The sequence below is a fragment of the Macaca thibetana genome, chromosome 7, assembly GCF_024542745.1.
Source record: "Macaca thibetana thibetana isolate TM-01 chromosome 7, ASM2454274v1, whole genome shotgun sequence".
Classification (NCBI taxonomy): domain Eukaryota; kingdom Metazoa; phylum Chordata; class Mammalia; order Primates; family Cercopithecidae; genus Macaca; species Macaca thibetana.
Window position 1 is genome coordinate 100192088 of NC_065584.1, and position 15415 is coordinate 100207502.

The following is a 15415-nucleotide window of genomic DNA, read 5'->3' on the forward strand; positions in this document are numbered from 1 at the left end:
GGCCTATTGTGTCTTCCTTGGCTGAAGTGACCTGGCCGCTGTGGGCTATAGGGCTGAGGCCTAAGGTGGGGGCTGGACTGAATGAGATGACTTGCTGTGAGGAGCCTGAGTCCCAAATGGAAAACTCCACACCTCCACTCCCCAACCCCTGCCCCTTGATTGCCCCAGGTCTCCCTTGGGACAGGAAGCCCCTGCCTGGGAGTAGGAGGATGGGGACAGAGCCACCAGGACCTGTCCCTGAGACGCAGCCTCTGTTCGGGATATTTACTTGGAAATTTTATTCAAATGGAAGCTGGCGCCTGAGCCTCTCCTTAGGGAATTCCGTGAGGTGGGGAGGGCTGGGACCACTCTTCCTCTTCTGCGGTGCCCCTGGCCTGGTGCTAGGACTGCGCACCTCCCCTCAGTTCCCCCCGGACACTCTGGGCTTCCCTGGGCCCAGCATCTGCCTGGGGCCTCACCCTGCGCCCCCCCTCCTGACTCCCACCTTGCACCCCTTCCCGGTGTTCCCGGGGCGCTGCCGGGCCCTGGGGGCTGCGGGGCGCAGGCGGCTCTCGGCTGGGCCATTCTTTGCTGGCCCCCTCCTCCCTTCCGTTTCCGTGGCCGTGCGGCCGGCTGGAGGCTGCGGCCCAGCGCGGAGCAGGGGGGCTGGCAGGCGTCGGGGCCGTCGGGCCGGTCCCGCCCGCCCCTTCCCCTCCACAGGCCCGCCCCAGGGCCTGGGCCAACTGAAACCGCGGGAGGAGGAAACGCGGAATCAGGAACTGGCCGGGGTCGGCACCGGGCCTGAGTCGGTCCGAGGCCACCCCAGGAGCAGCTGCCCGCGCGGGTAACTCTAGCCCCGGGGCCTGGAGGACCGGTGGGAGCAGGGGGCGCGGCAGGCAGGGGCAGAGCAGGCGTTCCGAGGGCCGGAGACCCACCCAGGTGGGGGTAGGGGCCGCGGAAGGGCGGGGATGGCCGCAGGAGCAGGGCTCAGGCTGTGGCCGCTTGAGGCTTCAGCTGGGGCAGCCTTGGCCTGTCGAGGACCTGGGCAAGGGTGTCCTTGTAAGGGGCGGTGGGTGGAAGGGCCTGGGGAGAGAGGCTCCAGGTTGGCTCCTGTTCCCGAACGGGGGAGGGATCCCTGACACTAAGGAAGCCATGAGGGCCAGTCCCCAGGCCAGGCTGCTGCTAGGTACCCATGGCTGCCTGTGAGAGAGGCAGGACCCCACCTCCTCCCTGTCTGTAGCCCATCCTGACCCTACAGTCCCCAGCCTCCTCTTCCCATGCCTCCATCTCCAGCTGCTGCCTTGCCCCCAGGGATGGCCCCCTTTCTGTCCCCAGGACAGCACTATGGGCTTCTCTTCGGAGCTGTGCACCCCCCAGGGCCACGGGGTCCTGCAGCAGATGCAGGAGGCTGAGCTTCGTCTACTGGAGGGCATGAGAAAGTGGATGGCCCAACGGGTCAAGAGTGACAGGGAGTATGCAGGACTGCTTCACCACATGTCCGTGCAGGACAGTGGGGGCCAGAGCCGGGGCATCAGCCCCGACAGCCCCATCAGCCAGGTGGGTCTCCATGGGACTCTTGTGGGTGCTGGCTGTAACTGCCTTCTCCTTCCTCTCCCGGGGGCCCTCTGGGGCAGTGGTTGGAGATTTGGCAGGCCCAGCCTTGGGAGCCATTGTCCCCTCCTCCCTGCCTCCCCCATCTGTGCTGTATAGTCCTGGGCGGAGATCACCAGCCAAACTGAGGGCCTGAGCCGGTTGCTGCGGCAGCACGCGGAGGATCTGAACTCAGGGCCCCTGAGCAAGTTGAGCCTGCTCATCCGGGAACGGCAGCAGCTTCGCAAGACCTACAGCGAGCAGTGGCAGCAGCTGCAGCAGGAGCTCACCAAGGTGAGCGGGCAGCAATGGGGCTTCAGTCAGTTCTATCTAAATTTTGAGCCTCCAAGGGGTTGTTTTGCACAAGAGGCACTGGATTCACTGGGGAAGTGGAAGTCCCTGACCGCAGGCCTGGCTTGCTCTAACCTTGATGCAGCTTCCTCTCTTCCTCCCCTATGTTGGGCTGGCTTGCAGCAAGGCCTCTCTGTGCTTTTTCTGTGCCTGGGCAAAGTGCTGGGAATGTTAAGGATGAGTGACCGGTCATTTGCCTGGGAGAAGCTCAGAATCAGTACTCACGTCCACACTATGCCATCTGACTCTGGGTTCTGAGAGTCAGGGAGAGGAATGAGGGTCAGTCTGTTTGCCTTCCACCTAGGCAGGCTCCTCTCAGGGCCCCAGAGACTGGGCAGCAGCATGGCCTCCTGAAGGTCAAGGACTCGGGCTGTGAAGTCAGCCTGCCTAGGTTTGAATCCCACCGAGCTCCTCGGTCTAGAGGCTGTGTGATTTGGAGCTGGCTATTTATCTGGGAGCCTAGTGCCCCCATTCAGTGTGCTGGTCACCCTCCCTGCACCACACCCCTTCCTCAAGTGCAGAGCCCAGCCTAGCCATGGACCCACAGCGGCCCCTGGTGGCCACCCTGGCCCCATTCCTCTCCCCAAAAGATCATCTAATTCAAGGGTGGGCCCATTTTTATAAAGTTTTGCTGGAACACAGCTATGCCTCTTTGTTTTCATATTGTCTGTGACTACAGTGACAGAGTTGAGTAATTGTGACAGAGACCATATGGCCTACAAGCCTAAAATATTTATTTACTATCTGGCCCTTTAAGGAAAAGACTGATCTAGTCGAGGAATTTAGTTCAGTTACAGATGGGGAAACTGAGGTTGGGCCCTTGCCCAATATATCCCAGCACATAAACAGAAGAACGGGGACAAGAACACTGATCTCGGGCTGTCATCTATTCCTACTGCCAAGAACATAATTTGCAGGACTCAGTGCAAAATGAAATTGTGGGGGTCTTTGTTAAAAGATTGTTAAGAATTTCAAGGTGGTAATAATGGAGCATGAAACCAAGCACAGGGCCCTTTTACATGTAGAGCCCCGTGTGACTGCACAGGCTGCACACACCTGCAACTGGCCCTGCCTGCCATCAGGCTACCATTCTCAGTCCAAGGAGGGACGTTGTAGCCTGTAGTCTACCTCTTTGCCTCCCCAAGGGGCCTGTCTTTAACAGGCCCTGTGATCTTTGACTCTCACACTAGCAGCCAGCTTTCCCAGAAGTCTCCAGGTACTCCCTGCCTGATGACAGGACCTTTCCAGGGCTTCACCCCAGGCAAGAATCCTCCATAGTTGGGGACCTGCTGCCCCACATTGGCTTCTCCTCTCTCCCTAGACTCACAGCCAGGACATTGAGAAGCTGAAGAGCCAGTACCGAGCCCTGGCACGGGACAGTGCCCAAGCCAAGCGCAAGTACCAGGAGGCCAGCAAAGGTTCGTGGCTTCCCTTGCTGGCAGGGAGGGAATCCGAAGCCAGTGCTGACCTGTCCTTGGGTACTCAGAGAGTGGTGGCTGCCTGGGCCTCCATGCTGTCATCTATACCCCTTGCCCCCCATCCGGCAGACAAGGACCGTGACAAGGCCAAGGACAAGTATGTGCGCAGCCTGTGGAAGCTCTTTGCTCACCACAACCGCTATGTGCTGGGCGTGCGGGCTGCACAGCTACACCACCAGCACCACCACCAGCTCCTGCTGCCCGGCCTGCTGCGGTCACTGCAGGACCTGCACGAGGAGATGGCTTGCATCCTGTAAGCCCACAGCCCCGTCCCCTGGCCCCCACCCTTGAGCGGCCCTCAGCCCAGCCATCAGGCCCAGAGGCAGGACCCAGAAAATCCATTGCTGGGAAAGTGCTGGCCATGTAACCACATGAGAACGGGACCTGGACCAAGGACTGGAAACAGGCAACTTACCTCCGAATTACACTGTTCCAGGGTCCCATTATTCCAGGGTTTTATTACATTCATTGAGCACTGTGCCGGGCTCTGGATTATAGCAGAGAACAATGGTAGACAAAAACATCTGTCCTCAGGGATCTTTCGTGTTAGTGGAGTGAGGATTTGAGGAACACTAAGAGCCATGGAGAAAAATAAAGTAAGAGAAGTGGATTGGGACCTGAGAGCATGGAGGCAAGGGAGGAGGTGACAGTTGTCCACAGAGTGGTCTGGGAAAGCCTCTTGAGAGGTGACATTCAAAGAGGCCCCTGAGAGGGGCACAGGAGTGAATCCTGGGGCTATTTGGAGAAAGACCATTCCAGAAAAGAGGACAGCAACTACACAGGCCCTGAGGTAGAAGAGTACCAGGGACTAATAGCCAGGAACCAGTGGTGCCTCTGAGAGTGAGGGAGGGGGAGAGTCATACACGAGGCTGGAGGAGTCAGGCGTCAAGGTCTACTGGGTGATAGAGGGTTCAGCAGGGCCATGGTGAGGACTTTGGCTCTGGGTGAACAGGAATGGCATGATCTGACCTCTGTTTTTTTGTTTCATTTTGTTTTAATTTTTTTTGAGTCAGAGTCTCTGTTGCCCAGGCTGGAGTGCAGTGGCATGATCTCGGCTTACTGCAACCTCCACCTCCCAGGTTCAAGCGATTCCCCTGCCTCAGCCTCCCGAGTAGCTGGAACTATGGGCATGCACCACCACACCCAGCTAATTCTTATATTTTTAGTAGAGATGGGGTTTCACCATGTTGCCCAGGCTGGTCTCTAACTTCTGGGCTCAAAGCGGTCTGCCTGCCTCTGTCTCCCAAAGTGCTGGGATTACAGGCGTGAGCCACCATGCCCAGCCCTGACCTCTGTTTTAATAAGGCCACTCTGGCTGCTATGCTGCGAATAGACTTCAGGGGGCAAGGACAGAAGCTGGGAGGCCAGAGAGCAGGCTCTTGCAGTAATCCATATCCAAGCTTTTGGCCACTAGGACGGGGAGGTAGCAATGGAGGTGAGAAGCGGTCAGGTCCTGGGGCTAATTTGAAGATGGAGCCAGTGGGATTTCCCTATGGATTGGAAGTGGAGCGTGAAATAGAGGAGTCAGTAACTCTGGGGATTTGGCCTGGAGCAGCTGGATGATGGAGTGGCTGTTAACTTATGTAGGGAAGGGTGTGGGAGGAAGAGGTTTAGGATACAAGGGTAGCCGTTCATTCATTCATTCATTCATTCATTCATTCATTCATTTATTTATTTATTTAGAGATGTAGTCTCACTCTTTCGCCAGGCTGGAGTGCAGTGGCGCAATCTTGGCTCACTGCAACCTCCACCTCCTGGGCTCAAGCGATTCTCCTGCCTCAGCCTCCCGAGTAGCTGGGATTACAGGCCCGTGCCACCATGTCCAGCTAATTTTTGTATTTTTAGTAGAGATGGGGTTTCACCATGTTGGCCAGGCTGGTCTCTATCTCTTGACCTCATGATCTACCCACCTCAGCCTCCCAAAGTGCTGGGATTACAGGCATAAGCCACTGCGCCTGGCCTCAATTTTCAACTAGAGAGGTTGGGGTGTCTTAGAGCTAGCCAATGGGACATTTTGAGTAGCTGAGCGAGTACATGAGGTTGGGGCCCAGGGGAGGTGCCTGGGCTGGGAGATATGGACGGGGGTGGGCAGCATGTTGATGGCTTATTTGGTAGTGAGTGTTCAGAGCTAACTGCCCAGGGCAGGGATGACTGTAGCTCATGTTTACTGAGCACTCCCTGTACAGCAGACACTCTGCACACAGGATCTCAATTGGATCCCTTCTTTTGAGATGGTGTCTCACTCTGTCGCCCAGGCTGGAGTGCGGTGGTGTGATCTTGGCTCACTGCAATCCCCACCTCCCGGGTTTAAGCAATTCTCCTGCCTCAGCCTCCCAAGTAGCCAAGTAGCTGGGACTACAGGCATGTGCCACCATGCCTGGCTAATTTTTGTATTTGTTTTTTTCAGTAGAGACGGGGTTTCACCATGTTAGCCAGGCTGCTCTCAAACTCCTGACCTCAGGCAATCCACCCGCCTCGACCTCCCAGTGTTGGTATTACAGGCATGAGCCACTGTGCCTGGCCCACTGGATCCTTATTACAACTGCCAGTGTCCCTCTTATACATATCAGGAAATAGAAGATTAGGGAGAGATTAAATAATTTGCCTAGAGTGGCATGGCTAGCACGAAGTGAGGCAGGGATCAACCCCAGCCCTGACTCCAAACCCAGGGTCCTAGGCCTGAACTGCCCAACCTTGCCCAGCCTGAGGCCTCCCTGACTGGGAATTCCATGTGGGGGGCAGGAAGGAGATCCTGCAGGAATACTTGGAGATTAGCAGCCTGGTGCAGGATGAGGTGGTGGCCATTCACCGGGAGATGGCTGCAGCTGCTGCCCGCATCCAGCCTGAGGCTGAGTACCAAGGCTTCCTTCGACAGTATGGGTAAGCCCCGTTCTTGCTCCTGCTGGGCCCAGGGCTGCCGGCCTGTCCACTGATGGGGCGCTGTCCCCCGCAGGTCCGCACCTGACGTCCCACCCTGCGTCACATTCGATGAGTCACTGCTTGAGGAGAGTGAACCGCTGGAGCCTGGGGAGCTCCAGCTGAACGAGCTGACTGTGGAGAGCGTGCAGCACACGTGGGTGGTGGCTTCGCACCTGGGCCGCGGCGGGGCTCCCAGCAGACCACGGGTGTTTATGTAGGCAGGGCTAGGTCGTGGACACTGCCCACGCAGAGCTGTCACCAGGTGGCCAGGCTTGCTTGGCTCTACAGGGATGCACTGGACATGGGTTGAGGGGGCAGGAGGGCTTGGCTCTAATGCTGCCCTTCTCTTGGGTGCAGGCTGACCTCAGTGACAGATGAACTGGCTGTGGCCACCGAGATGGTGTTAAGGCGGCAGGAGATGGTTACACAGCTGCAACAGGAGCTCCGGAATGAAGAGGAGAACACCCACCCCCGGGGGCGGTGAGTGGGCCCCTGCCTGCAGCAGCCTCTTGGGCCTCCCTCCCTCCTGCCTCCCCTACCTGCTGCTGGCTACCCGCCGCAGACTGAGCCCTTTCTCACCCACCCTCCCACCCGCCCCTGCCTGCAGGGTGCAGCTGCTGGGCAAGAGGCAGGCGCTGCAGGAAGCACTGCAGGGGCTGCAGGTAGCACGGTGCAGCCAGGCCAAGCTGCAGGCCCAGCAGGAGTTGCTGCAGACCAAGCTGGAGCAGCTGGGCCCCGGCGAGCCCCCGCCCGTGCTGCTCCTGCAGGATGACCGCCACTCCACATCGTCCTCGGTGAGCTGCCCCGCCCGCGCCGCTGCCCGCCACCGGCCTGCCCACCTGGGGCTGCGCTCCTCATTTTCGCCCTCCCCCTCCCTAAGCCTGGCCACCCGCTGACGTCTGTCCCTGGCCTCAGGAGCAGGAGCGAGAGGGGGGAAGGACGCCCACGCTGGAGATCCTTAAGAGCCACATCTCAGGAATCTTCCGTCCCAAGTTCTCGGTGAGTGATGCCCAGCCTGGACCCCCCTATTGTTGTGTTTCAAATTTAGTCACTGGGATGTCCTAGAGAGGAGGCTCTGCCCAGGCTGCTTTTATTGGGAAGTTCCTCTCTTCCCTGGGATTCCAGGCTGCACATGTCCCCAGACCCTGCCACCCCTGACCCCTCCCTCTTCATTGCCCCTGTGTGCTAAAGGGACCAGCAACCTTGACTATTCCATGGCTCTCCCTGCTCCAGGAGTGGTTGGGGGCCTGTGGCCTGGAGGAGGAGGCACCGGCTTGGTTTGGGGTCTTCCTGCCTGGGCTTCCCTTCCCAGCTCTGCCCAGCATGAGCCTGGGCCAGTCCACTGCCCACTCCAGGGACCTGTGGATGGCTCTGCATGCCACTCCGTGGTTGTGAGGGCTGAGGGCATATAGAGGGGAGAGAGAGACTCCTGGCTGCCCCTATGGCCTCTTCAACAAGCTGGTTGAGTGAATCCTCCTCGATCCTCCCTTGCCCAGCTCCCTCCACCGCTGCAGCTTGTTCCGGAGGTGCAGAAGCCCCTGCATGAGCAGCTGTGGTACCACGGGGCCATCCCAAGGGCAGAGGTGGCTGAGCTGCTGGTGCACTCTGGGGACTTCCTGGTGCGGGAGAGCCAGGGCAAGCAGGAGTACGTGCTGTCAGTGCTGTGGGATGGTCTGCCCCGACACTTCATCATCCAGTCCTTGGACGTGAGTGGGGCTGGGACCCGAGCCTTCCAGGCCTCACTCTAACCCTCCCTTCCCTTCTCCAAGGGGAATGACCTTTCAGGGTAGGGGATAGCTGCCAGGTCTTGAATGCCTCCCTAGCAGGGCTGGCTGAAAGGGGCCACAGAGACCACCCAGTCCCTGCAACAAAATAGAGGCTTAAGTGTGAGTCCTCCCTGGTGGGGCAGCAGGATGTCATGCGCTATCAGATGGCATCTTTTCTGGAGGTCTCTCTGTCCCTGGTCCTGGGCAGGCCGTTTCTCCCCTGCTGCTCTCCCTTTCCCCTCCCAGGGCTCAGGCCCCCTCAGAATGGAGGCTGTTGACCCCGGGTCCCCTGCCCTGCAGAACCTGTACCGACTGGAAGGGGAAGGCTTTCCCAGCATTCCCTTACTCATCGACCACCTACTGAGCACCCAGCAGCCCCTCACCAAGAAGAGCGGTGTCGTCCTGCACAGGGCTGTGCCCAAGGTGAGCCTGCACCCAGCCTGGCCCATGCCACCTGTGGCAGGGCTTGGGGAGTGTGGGTCAGGCCCACCCAGCGTCTGAGCAGAAACGGCTTTCCAGGCCTTCCATCTACGTACAAGGTGCAGAGTGAGTGACCCTCGGGGCCAGCCTCGCTCTAGGTTTGGAATGTCAGGGCCACTCCTACACCATGGGCTGTACACACCAGGCTGGTGCTTACCTGGTCAGGGCACCTGCCTGGACCCCGTATCATTTCAGTGTGCTCCCATGTGGTCCCACCCCTGGTCACATATGGAGGCATCAAGAAATGGAGGACATAGCCCTTCTAAGGGTCCAGCACCCCTTTTCTTCAGACTTCTGATCCCCTAACTCCTCTCTTCCCCAGGACAAGTGGGTGCTGAACCATGAGGACCTGGTGTTGGGCGAGCAGATTGGACGGGTGAGTGCACCTCTGCTGGTCTCCTTGTCGCTGGCGGCTTCTCCCGAGTCACGCCTGGGCCCCCTGCACTGCCACCCAGAGACCTCCGTGCCCCATCTGGTTCCCCACTTGTACCCCAACTCCCTGCCCAGCCCCCACCACACACCGTCCTCCGGGAAATGGGATAGTACCTACCCTGAAAACTCCCAGCAGACAGCTCTGCCAGCACCCTGACCTCATTACCCCCACCCAGGCCGCCCCCCTCGAGCTCTTGTGTGCACACAGGGAGACACCCTGTTACTGTAAGCCATAAGATACCTGTTTAGGGAAGAAGTCACTTTCCTAAAAATCAGAATGCTTTTCAAACCCAAGGGAGAGTGATTTTTGGATTTCCATGTCACTTCTCTCAGGGAGGGTGGCACATGGGAGGCAACTTTCCCTGCCTGCCCCATGTGCTCTCTAGGTTCCCCAGCGAGGGACAAACTCCCAGAGAGCCTGTGTGAGGTGTCCGAGCACGGGGGCTGAGTAAAGAATGGGCGGGGAGCAGAGAAGAGAATTGTGGGACTGGGAAGGCCGTGGTAGGAGCCCAAGACCGTTTCAGGGGAACTTTGGCGAAGTGTTCAGCGGACGCCTGCGAGCCGACAACACCTTGGTGGCAGTGAAGTCTTGTCGAGAGACGCTCCCACCTGACATCAAGGCCAAGTTTCTACAGGAAGCGAGGTGGGTGATAAACTAATGATCACCATGGGTCCCGCATACACAGAGGTTACACTGCATGGCACAGTGTAAAGTGCTTGACCTCTGTGGTGGCGTTTAATCCTCGAGGCCCCGCATTGCAGGTAGTAACCCCTTATAGTGCCGAGGGGTAGAGGCTGCCCCAGGTCACACGTCTGGGTCTGCTGGCCTTGGAGGCCAAGCTCTTCTCCTGTCATCCCTGGGGGGCCCTGGGGAGATGGGCCTGGCCACATGGAGTCTGAGCAGCAGTGCTCTCCAGGATCCTGAAGCAGTACAGCCACCCCAACATCGTGCGTCTCATTGGTGTCTGCACCCAGAAGCAGCCCATCTACATCGTCATGGAGCTTGTGCAGGGTGAGCGTGGGGTGCTGAGCTCCAGGTAGGGTGCACAGCCTGGCCAGGTGGCACCCCTACGGCAGGAGGCTCAGCACGGGTCCTCCCCACCTGCAGGGGGCGACTTCCTGACCTTCCTCCGCACGGAGGGGGCCCGCCTGCGGGTGAAGACTCTGCTGCAGATGGTGGGGGATGCAGCTGCTGGCATGGAGTACCTGGAGAGCAAGTGCTGCATCCACCGGTGAGTGGGTGGTGGCCACAGGCCCTGCCGACACCTCCGACCAGAGTCAAGAAGTACCTATACCTCTAGGGCCCCTGCTGGACTATCAGGCATCAGCTCCAGAGCGGGAGTGGGCCTCTCCGGTAGACAGGGGTACCCGGAGCTGGGAGCAGCTTTTGTCCTTGGCTTTTCTAGAGTGTTCAGCCAGGGCTGGACAGGCAACTATTGGCCAAATGAGCCCCTGCCCTGTCTCACCCAGGGACCTGGCTGCTCGGAACTGTCTGGTGACAGAGAAGAATGTCCTGAAGATCAGTGACTTTGGGATGTCCCGAGAGGAAGCTGATGGGGTCTACGCGGCCTCAGGGGGCCTCAGACAAGTCCCCGTGAAGTGGACCGCACCTGAGGCCCTTAACTACGGTACCTAGTCCCTGTCCACCCTGGACTGCATGGCCAGAGGCAAGGCCTGGGTCCTGCTTCCTGCCTCGCCCTGGTCCCAGGGAGGGTCCACTCATGTTGCCTGGCCTCCTCTGCAGGCCGCTACTCCTCCGAGAGCGACGTGTGGAGCTTTGGCATCTTGCTCTGGGAGACCTTCAGCCTGGGGGCCTCCCCCTATCCCAACCTTAGCAATCAGCAGACACGGGAGTTCGTGGAGAAGGGTAAGCACCCTGTGATGACAGCAGCCTCAGGCTGCACCCTCTTCCAGATGCTCCAGCCAGACTCTTCCAACTCCCTTAATGCCAACCTTCCCACCAGGCAGAATAAGAATAACCTGGCCAGTGGCTCACGCCTGTCATCCCAGCACTTTGGGAGGCTGAGCTGGGTGGATCACTTGATCCCAGGAGTTCGAGATCAGCCTGGACAACACAGTGAAACTCCATCTGTACAAAAAATACAAAAATAGGCTGGGCGCGGTGGCTCACACCTGTAATCCCAGCACTTTGGGAGGCCTGACCAACATGGTGAAACCCCGTCTCTACTAAAAATACAAAATTTAGCCAGGTATGGTGGCACGTGCCTGTAATCCCAGCTATTTGGGAGGCTGAGATGGGAGAATTGCTTGAACCCAGGAGGCAGACGCTGCAGTGAGCTGAGATTGTGCCACTGCACTCCAGCTTGGGCGACAAGAGCAAAACTCCATCTCAAAAAAAAACCAAAAACACAAAACGTAGCTGGGTGTGGTGACATGTGCCTGTAGTCCCTGCTACTCGGGAGGCTCAGGCAGGAGGATCACTGGAGCATGGGAGGCAGAGGTTGCAGTGAGCTGAGATCATGCCACTGCACTCCAACCTGGGTGACAGAGAGAGACCTTGACTGAAAAAAGAAAAAAACTCGGGCACAGTGGCTCACGCCTGTAATTTCAACACTTTGAGAGGCTGAGGAGTGTGGATCATTTGAGTCTAGGAGTTTGAGACTAGCTTGGCCAACATGGCAAAACCCTGTCTCTACTAAAACTACAAAAAATTAGCCAGGTGTGGTGGCACAAGCCTGTAATCCCAGCTACTTGGGAGGCTGAGGCACAAGAATCGCTTGAACCTGGGAGGTGGAGGTTGCAGTGAGCTGAGATCGCACCACCGCGTTCCAGCCTGGGTGACAGAGTGAAACTCTATCTCAAAAAAAATAAAAAATAAAAAAAATAGAATATCCCTGTAGCTACTGCTGAGTGAGCACCTGTTCTGTGCTAGACCACACGTTATTTAATTTACTCATCACTACATGTGTGGTAGGGATTAATATGTCCCTTTCTCAGATGGAAAAACAGGCTGGCAGAGGACACACAACTAGCATGTGGTGGGATTGGGATCAGAAGCCAGGCCTGTTTGTCCTTTGGGCCCTTGGTGGAGAACAGCGCGACCTTCAGAACAGTGCATCTTAAGCAGCTCCTATGGCTCATGGTATCCCTCAGAGTCTGCTGAGGACCCTCAAACTCCCTCCTTATGCCTGGTGTGCTGTGCCTCTCCTCACAGGGGGCCGCCTGCCCTGCCCAGAGCTGTGTCCTGATGCCGTGTTCAGGCTCATGGAGCAGTGCTGGGCCTATGAGCCTGGGCAGCGGCCCAGCTTCAGCACCATCTACCAGGAGCTGCAGAGCATCCGAAAGCGGCATCGGTGAGGCTGGGACCCCCTTTTCAAGCTGGTGACCTCTGCAGGCCTAGGTGCAGCTCCTCAGCGGCTCCAGCTCACACACTGACAGCTCTTCACAGTCGTGGACTCCTGCCACCAGCATCCACACTGCTGGCAGGATGCAGCTCCGTGTCTTCTCTGTGTCCCTGCTGCTGCCAGGGCTTCCTCTTCCAGGCAGAAACAATAAAACCACTTGTGCCCACTGAACGCTCCTGGCATGTGCGCTCCTCTGGAAGGCAGGTCTCAGAAGGCATGAGTGCTGGTATGGTGGCCGTGGGGAAGGAGGAGGACAGGCAGTATGCATGGGACATGATTTAGTAGCAACTGGATGTGAGACATGGGGAGGGGGAGAGATCAGGATGATAATACAGGCTATGGCCAGATGGCGGTATCATCCCCAGAAATAGGATTATAGGAAGAGGATCAGAGCTTTGAGGAGGATGTGAGTTTAGAGATGTTGCATTTTATTGGAGATAAAAGTGTGGGTGAAGCCAGGTGTGGGGTAGACACCTGTAGTCCCAGGTACTTGGGAGGCCAACGCATGTGGATTGCTTGAGCCTAGTTTGAGACCAGCCTGGGCAACATGGTAAAACTCCGTCTCTACAAAAAAAAAACAAAAAACAAAAAAACAAGAAAATTAGCCAGGCATGGTGGCACACACCTATAGTCCCAGCTACTCAGGAGGCTGAGGTAGGAGGATCAACTGAGCCCGGGAGGTTGAGGCTGCAGTGAGCTGTGATCACACCACTGCATTCCAGCCTGGGCAACAAAGCGAGGTCCTGTCTCAAAAATAAATAAATAAAAATAATAAATAATTAAAATGTAGATGAATAGGTCTGGAAGCCCAGATGGAGGTGAAGGCTCATCATAGATATGTGAATCATTGGCTTATGAATATTAGAGGACAGCTGACACTATGGATGTGTACAACACTCACATAAAATTCAGGAGGAGACGAGAAGAGAGTTCCACTCAAAGGAGACTGATGTGGCTGATGAAGAAAATGCTTTTGAGGAAGTTGTTTCTCAAGACGAATTTAATGAGGAATCGGATGGCAGACTGGGGAGCCTTCACCTCCTCCCCTAAGTCTCAGTGAAACCTATAAAGTCATCTGAAATGTTAATATCACCAAAAGCAAAGTTTGAGAAGATAAGGAAGTGTGAACATACTAAAAAACAGAGTGGGAAGTATTTGTAATACAGAAGAACAGGGAAATGAGAAACTTGAAGTAAAATGGCCATCCCTCAAGAAAGTTCAGGAAATAGTTAACATCGGCCAGGCGCCGTGGCTCACATCTATAATCCCAGCACTTTGAAAGGCTGAGGCAGGTGGATCACCTGAGGTCAGGAACTCGAGACCAGTCTGGCCAACACAGTAAATCTCCATCTCTACTGAAAACACAAAAAAAATTAGCCAGGCGTGGTGGTGTGCACCTGTAATCCCAGCTACTCTGGAGGCTGAGGCAGGAGAATTACTTGAACTGGGGAGACTGAGGTTGCAGTGAGCTGAGACCGCACCATTGCACTCCAGCCTGGGCAACAAGAGCAAAGAACAAAACTCTGTCTCAAAAAAAAACAAAACAAAAATCTATTTTGAAAGAGATGAGAGAGAGCCCTATAACTTGTTTAAACAAGAGGAAGTTGTGTTGTCGTGTAATTAAGTAAAAATACTAGGAAGTGAAATAATACCTCCAATGGAAATGGTAGAAAGCAGAACTGAAACACTTCTGCTGGGTAGGGGATGGTAGATCTCCACACGCCACCACTCCCATTGCAACTGCTAGGGAAAAAGCTAAGATGAAAATGTCTTTTTTTTTTTTGAGACGGAGTCTTGCTCTGTTGCGCAGGCTGGAGTGCAGTGGCGCAATCTTAGTTCACTGTAACCTCCACCTCTCGGGTTCAAGTGATTCTCCTGCCTCAGCCTCCTGAGTATCTGGGATTACAGGCGCACACCACTACGCGTGGCTACTTTTTGTATTTAGTAGAGACGGGGTTTCACCATGTTGGTCAGGCTGGTCTCAAACTCCTGACCTCAAGTGACCCGCCTACCTCGGCCTCCCAAAGTGTTGGGATTACAGGCATGAGCCACCACGCCTGGCCGAAAATATCTTATTTTTAAAAAGAATGAAGAGTGGTCACAGAAATAAAGAATGAATGGACTAAAAGTTCAAGGAGGAAAGAGCCCTTCCAAGTTGAACTAGTGATAGGCAGCTATTTTCTTCCCTGAAACATTTGCCCATTTGGGACATGAGGATCAGACTTGGCCCAAGCAGAGAGACTCTACTGGGGAAGACAGGAACAGTTTTTGGTGGTTGCAAGGACTTGCTATGGATTAGGACCTAGAGTAGCACAAAATGCAGAGCGTTTTCCCCATGGGACATTTGCTGAGTTCTGAGGCAGTGCAGGAGACTGAGAAGACAAGTCCTACAGTCTTGCAGTGTTTAGAGAGGAGGCCCGGAGTGAACAAATAGCTGGCCTCCCCAACATAAGGTATTTGCCAGGTTTTGTACCTGTGTGGGTTGGGAAGCTAAAGAGCTCCCTATAAATCTCTGAAGAGCAGAACTTTAAGATCTGAGAGAGACAGAGACTGACCAGTCTTTCAATCCAAAATCAAGAGGGTCATTCCTAAGGAACAAGGACAACCAGGAGGGGATTGAGTTTTACTGGAACTGCAACATTGCCCCAACCCAGTTTAGTACTTAATTGCATCGAGGTGACTAGCTCCTATAGGGAATAACAAGATTTGAAGCCCCTATCCTTTTATACCCAATATGTGACATACAATTAAAAATCATAAAGCATGCAAAAAATGGAGAATTATGGGGCTAATACACAAGAGAAAAAATAAACAATAAAACCAGACCCACAGATGATCCAGATATTGGAACTGGGAAAGATTTTTAAATAACTATGGTTAATATGTCAAATAGAGAAGAAGATGGACAAAAAGAAACAAATGTACAGAATGTCAACAGAATTGGAATCTATTAAAAGAGAATGAAAAGAGCCTACTGAACTGAAAAATACCTCTGAAATTACAAACTCATTGGATGGATTTCATAAACATTGATAGAAGTAAAGGATAAAATCAC

At 55.5% G+C, this 15415-nt stretch overlaps 1 protein-coding gene across 3 annotated transcripts; it reads left to right on the plus strand.

Annotated features, from left to right (window-relative positions):
* The first annotated feature begins 695 nt into the window (after positions 1-695).
* FES (FES proto-oncogene, tyrosine kinase) lies at positions 696-12531 on the plus strand. Of its 3 annotated transcripts, XM_050797608.1 has the most exons (19): positions 696-823; positions 1315-1536; positions 1690-1863; positions 3242-3338; positions 3468-3651; positions 6141-6278; positions 6352-6471; positions 6675-6797; positions 6925-7111; positions 7233-7316; positions 7814-8023; positions 8384-8506; positions 8886-8939; positions 9520-9638; positions 9913-10007; positions 10104-10227; positions 10466-10623; positions 10740-10862; positions 12171-12531. In XM_050797608.1, the coding sequence occupies exons 2-19, from the start codon at positions 1324-1326 to the stop codon at positions 12311-12313; spliced, it is 2469 nt and encodes an 822-aa protein (XP_050653565.1). In that variant the 5' UTR covers positions 696-823; positions 1315-1323; the 3' UTR covers positions 12314-12531. The 3 variants fall into 3 exon arrangements, with proteins under 3 accessions (XP_050653565.1, XP_050653563.1, XP_050653564.1); XM_050797606.1 differs by having other exon boundaries at positions 10740-12262; XM_050797607.1 differs by having other exon boundaries at positions 727-918; positions 10740-12262.
* The last annotated feature ends 2884 nt before the right edge of the window (positions 12532-15415 follow it).

What these genes read in the sequence shown, in the direction of transcription:
- FES (XM_050797606.1), top strand. Translation starts at nt 1,324, where the DNA reads ATGGGCTTCTCTTCGGAGCTGTGCACCCCCCAGGGCCACGGGGTCCTG. An exon ending in CCGACAGCCCCATCAGCCAG is followed by an intron (nt 1,537 to 1,689) that starts GTGGGTCTCCAT and finishes TGTGCTGTATAG; the next exon opens with TCCTGGGCGGAGATCACCAG. An exon ending in TGCACAGGGCTGTGCCCAAG is followed by an intron (nt 8,507 to 8,885) that starts GTGAGCCTGCAC and finishes TCTCTTCCCCAG; the next exon opens with GACAAGTGGGTGCTGAACCA.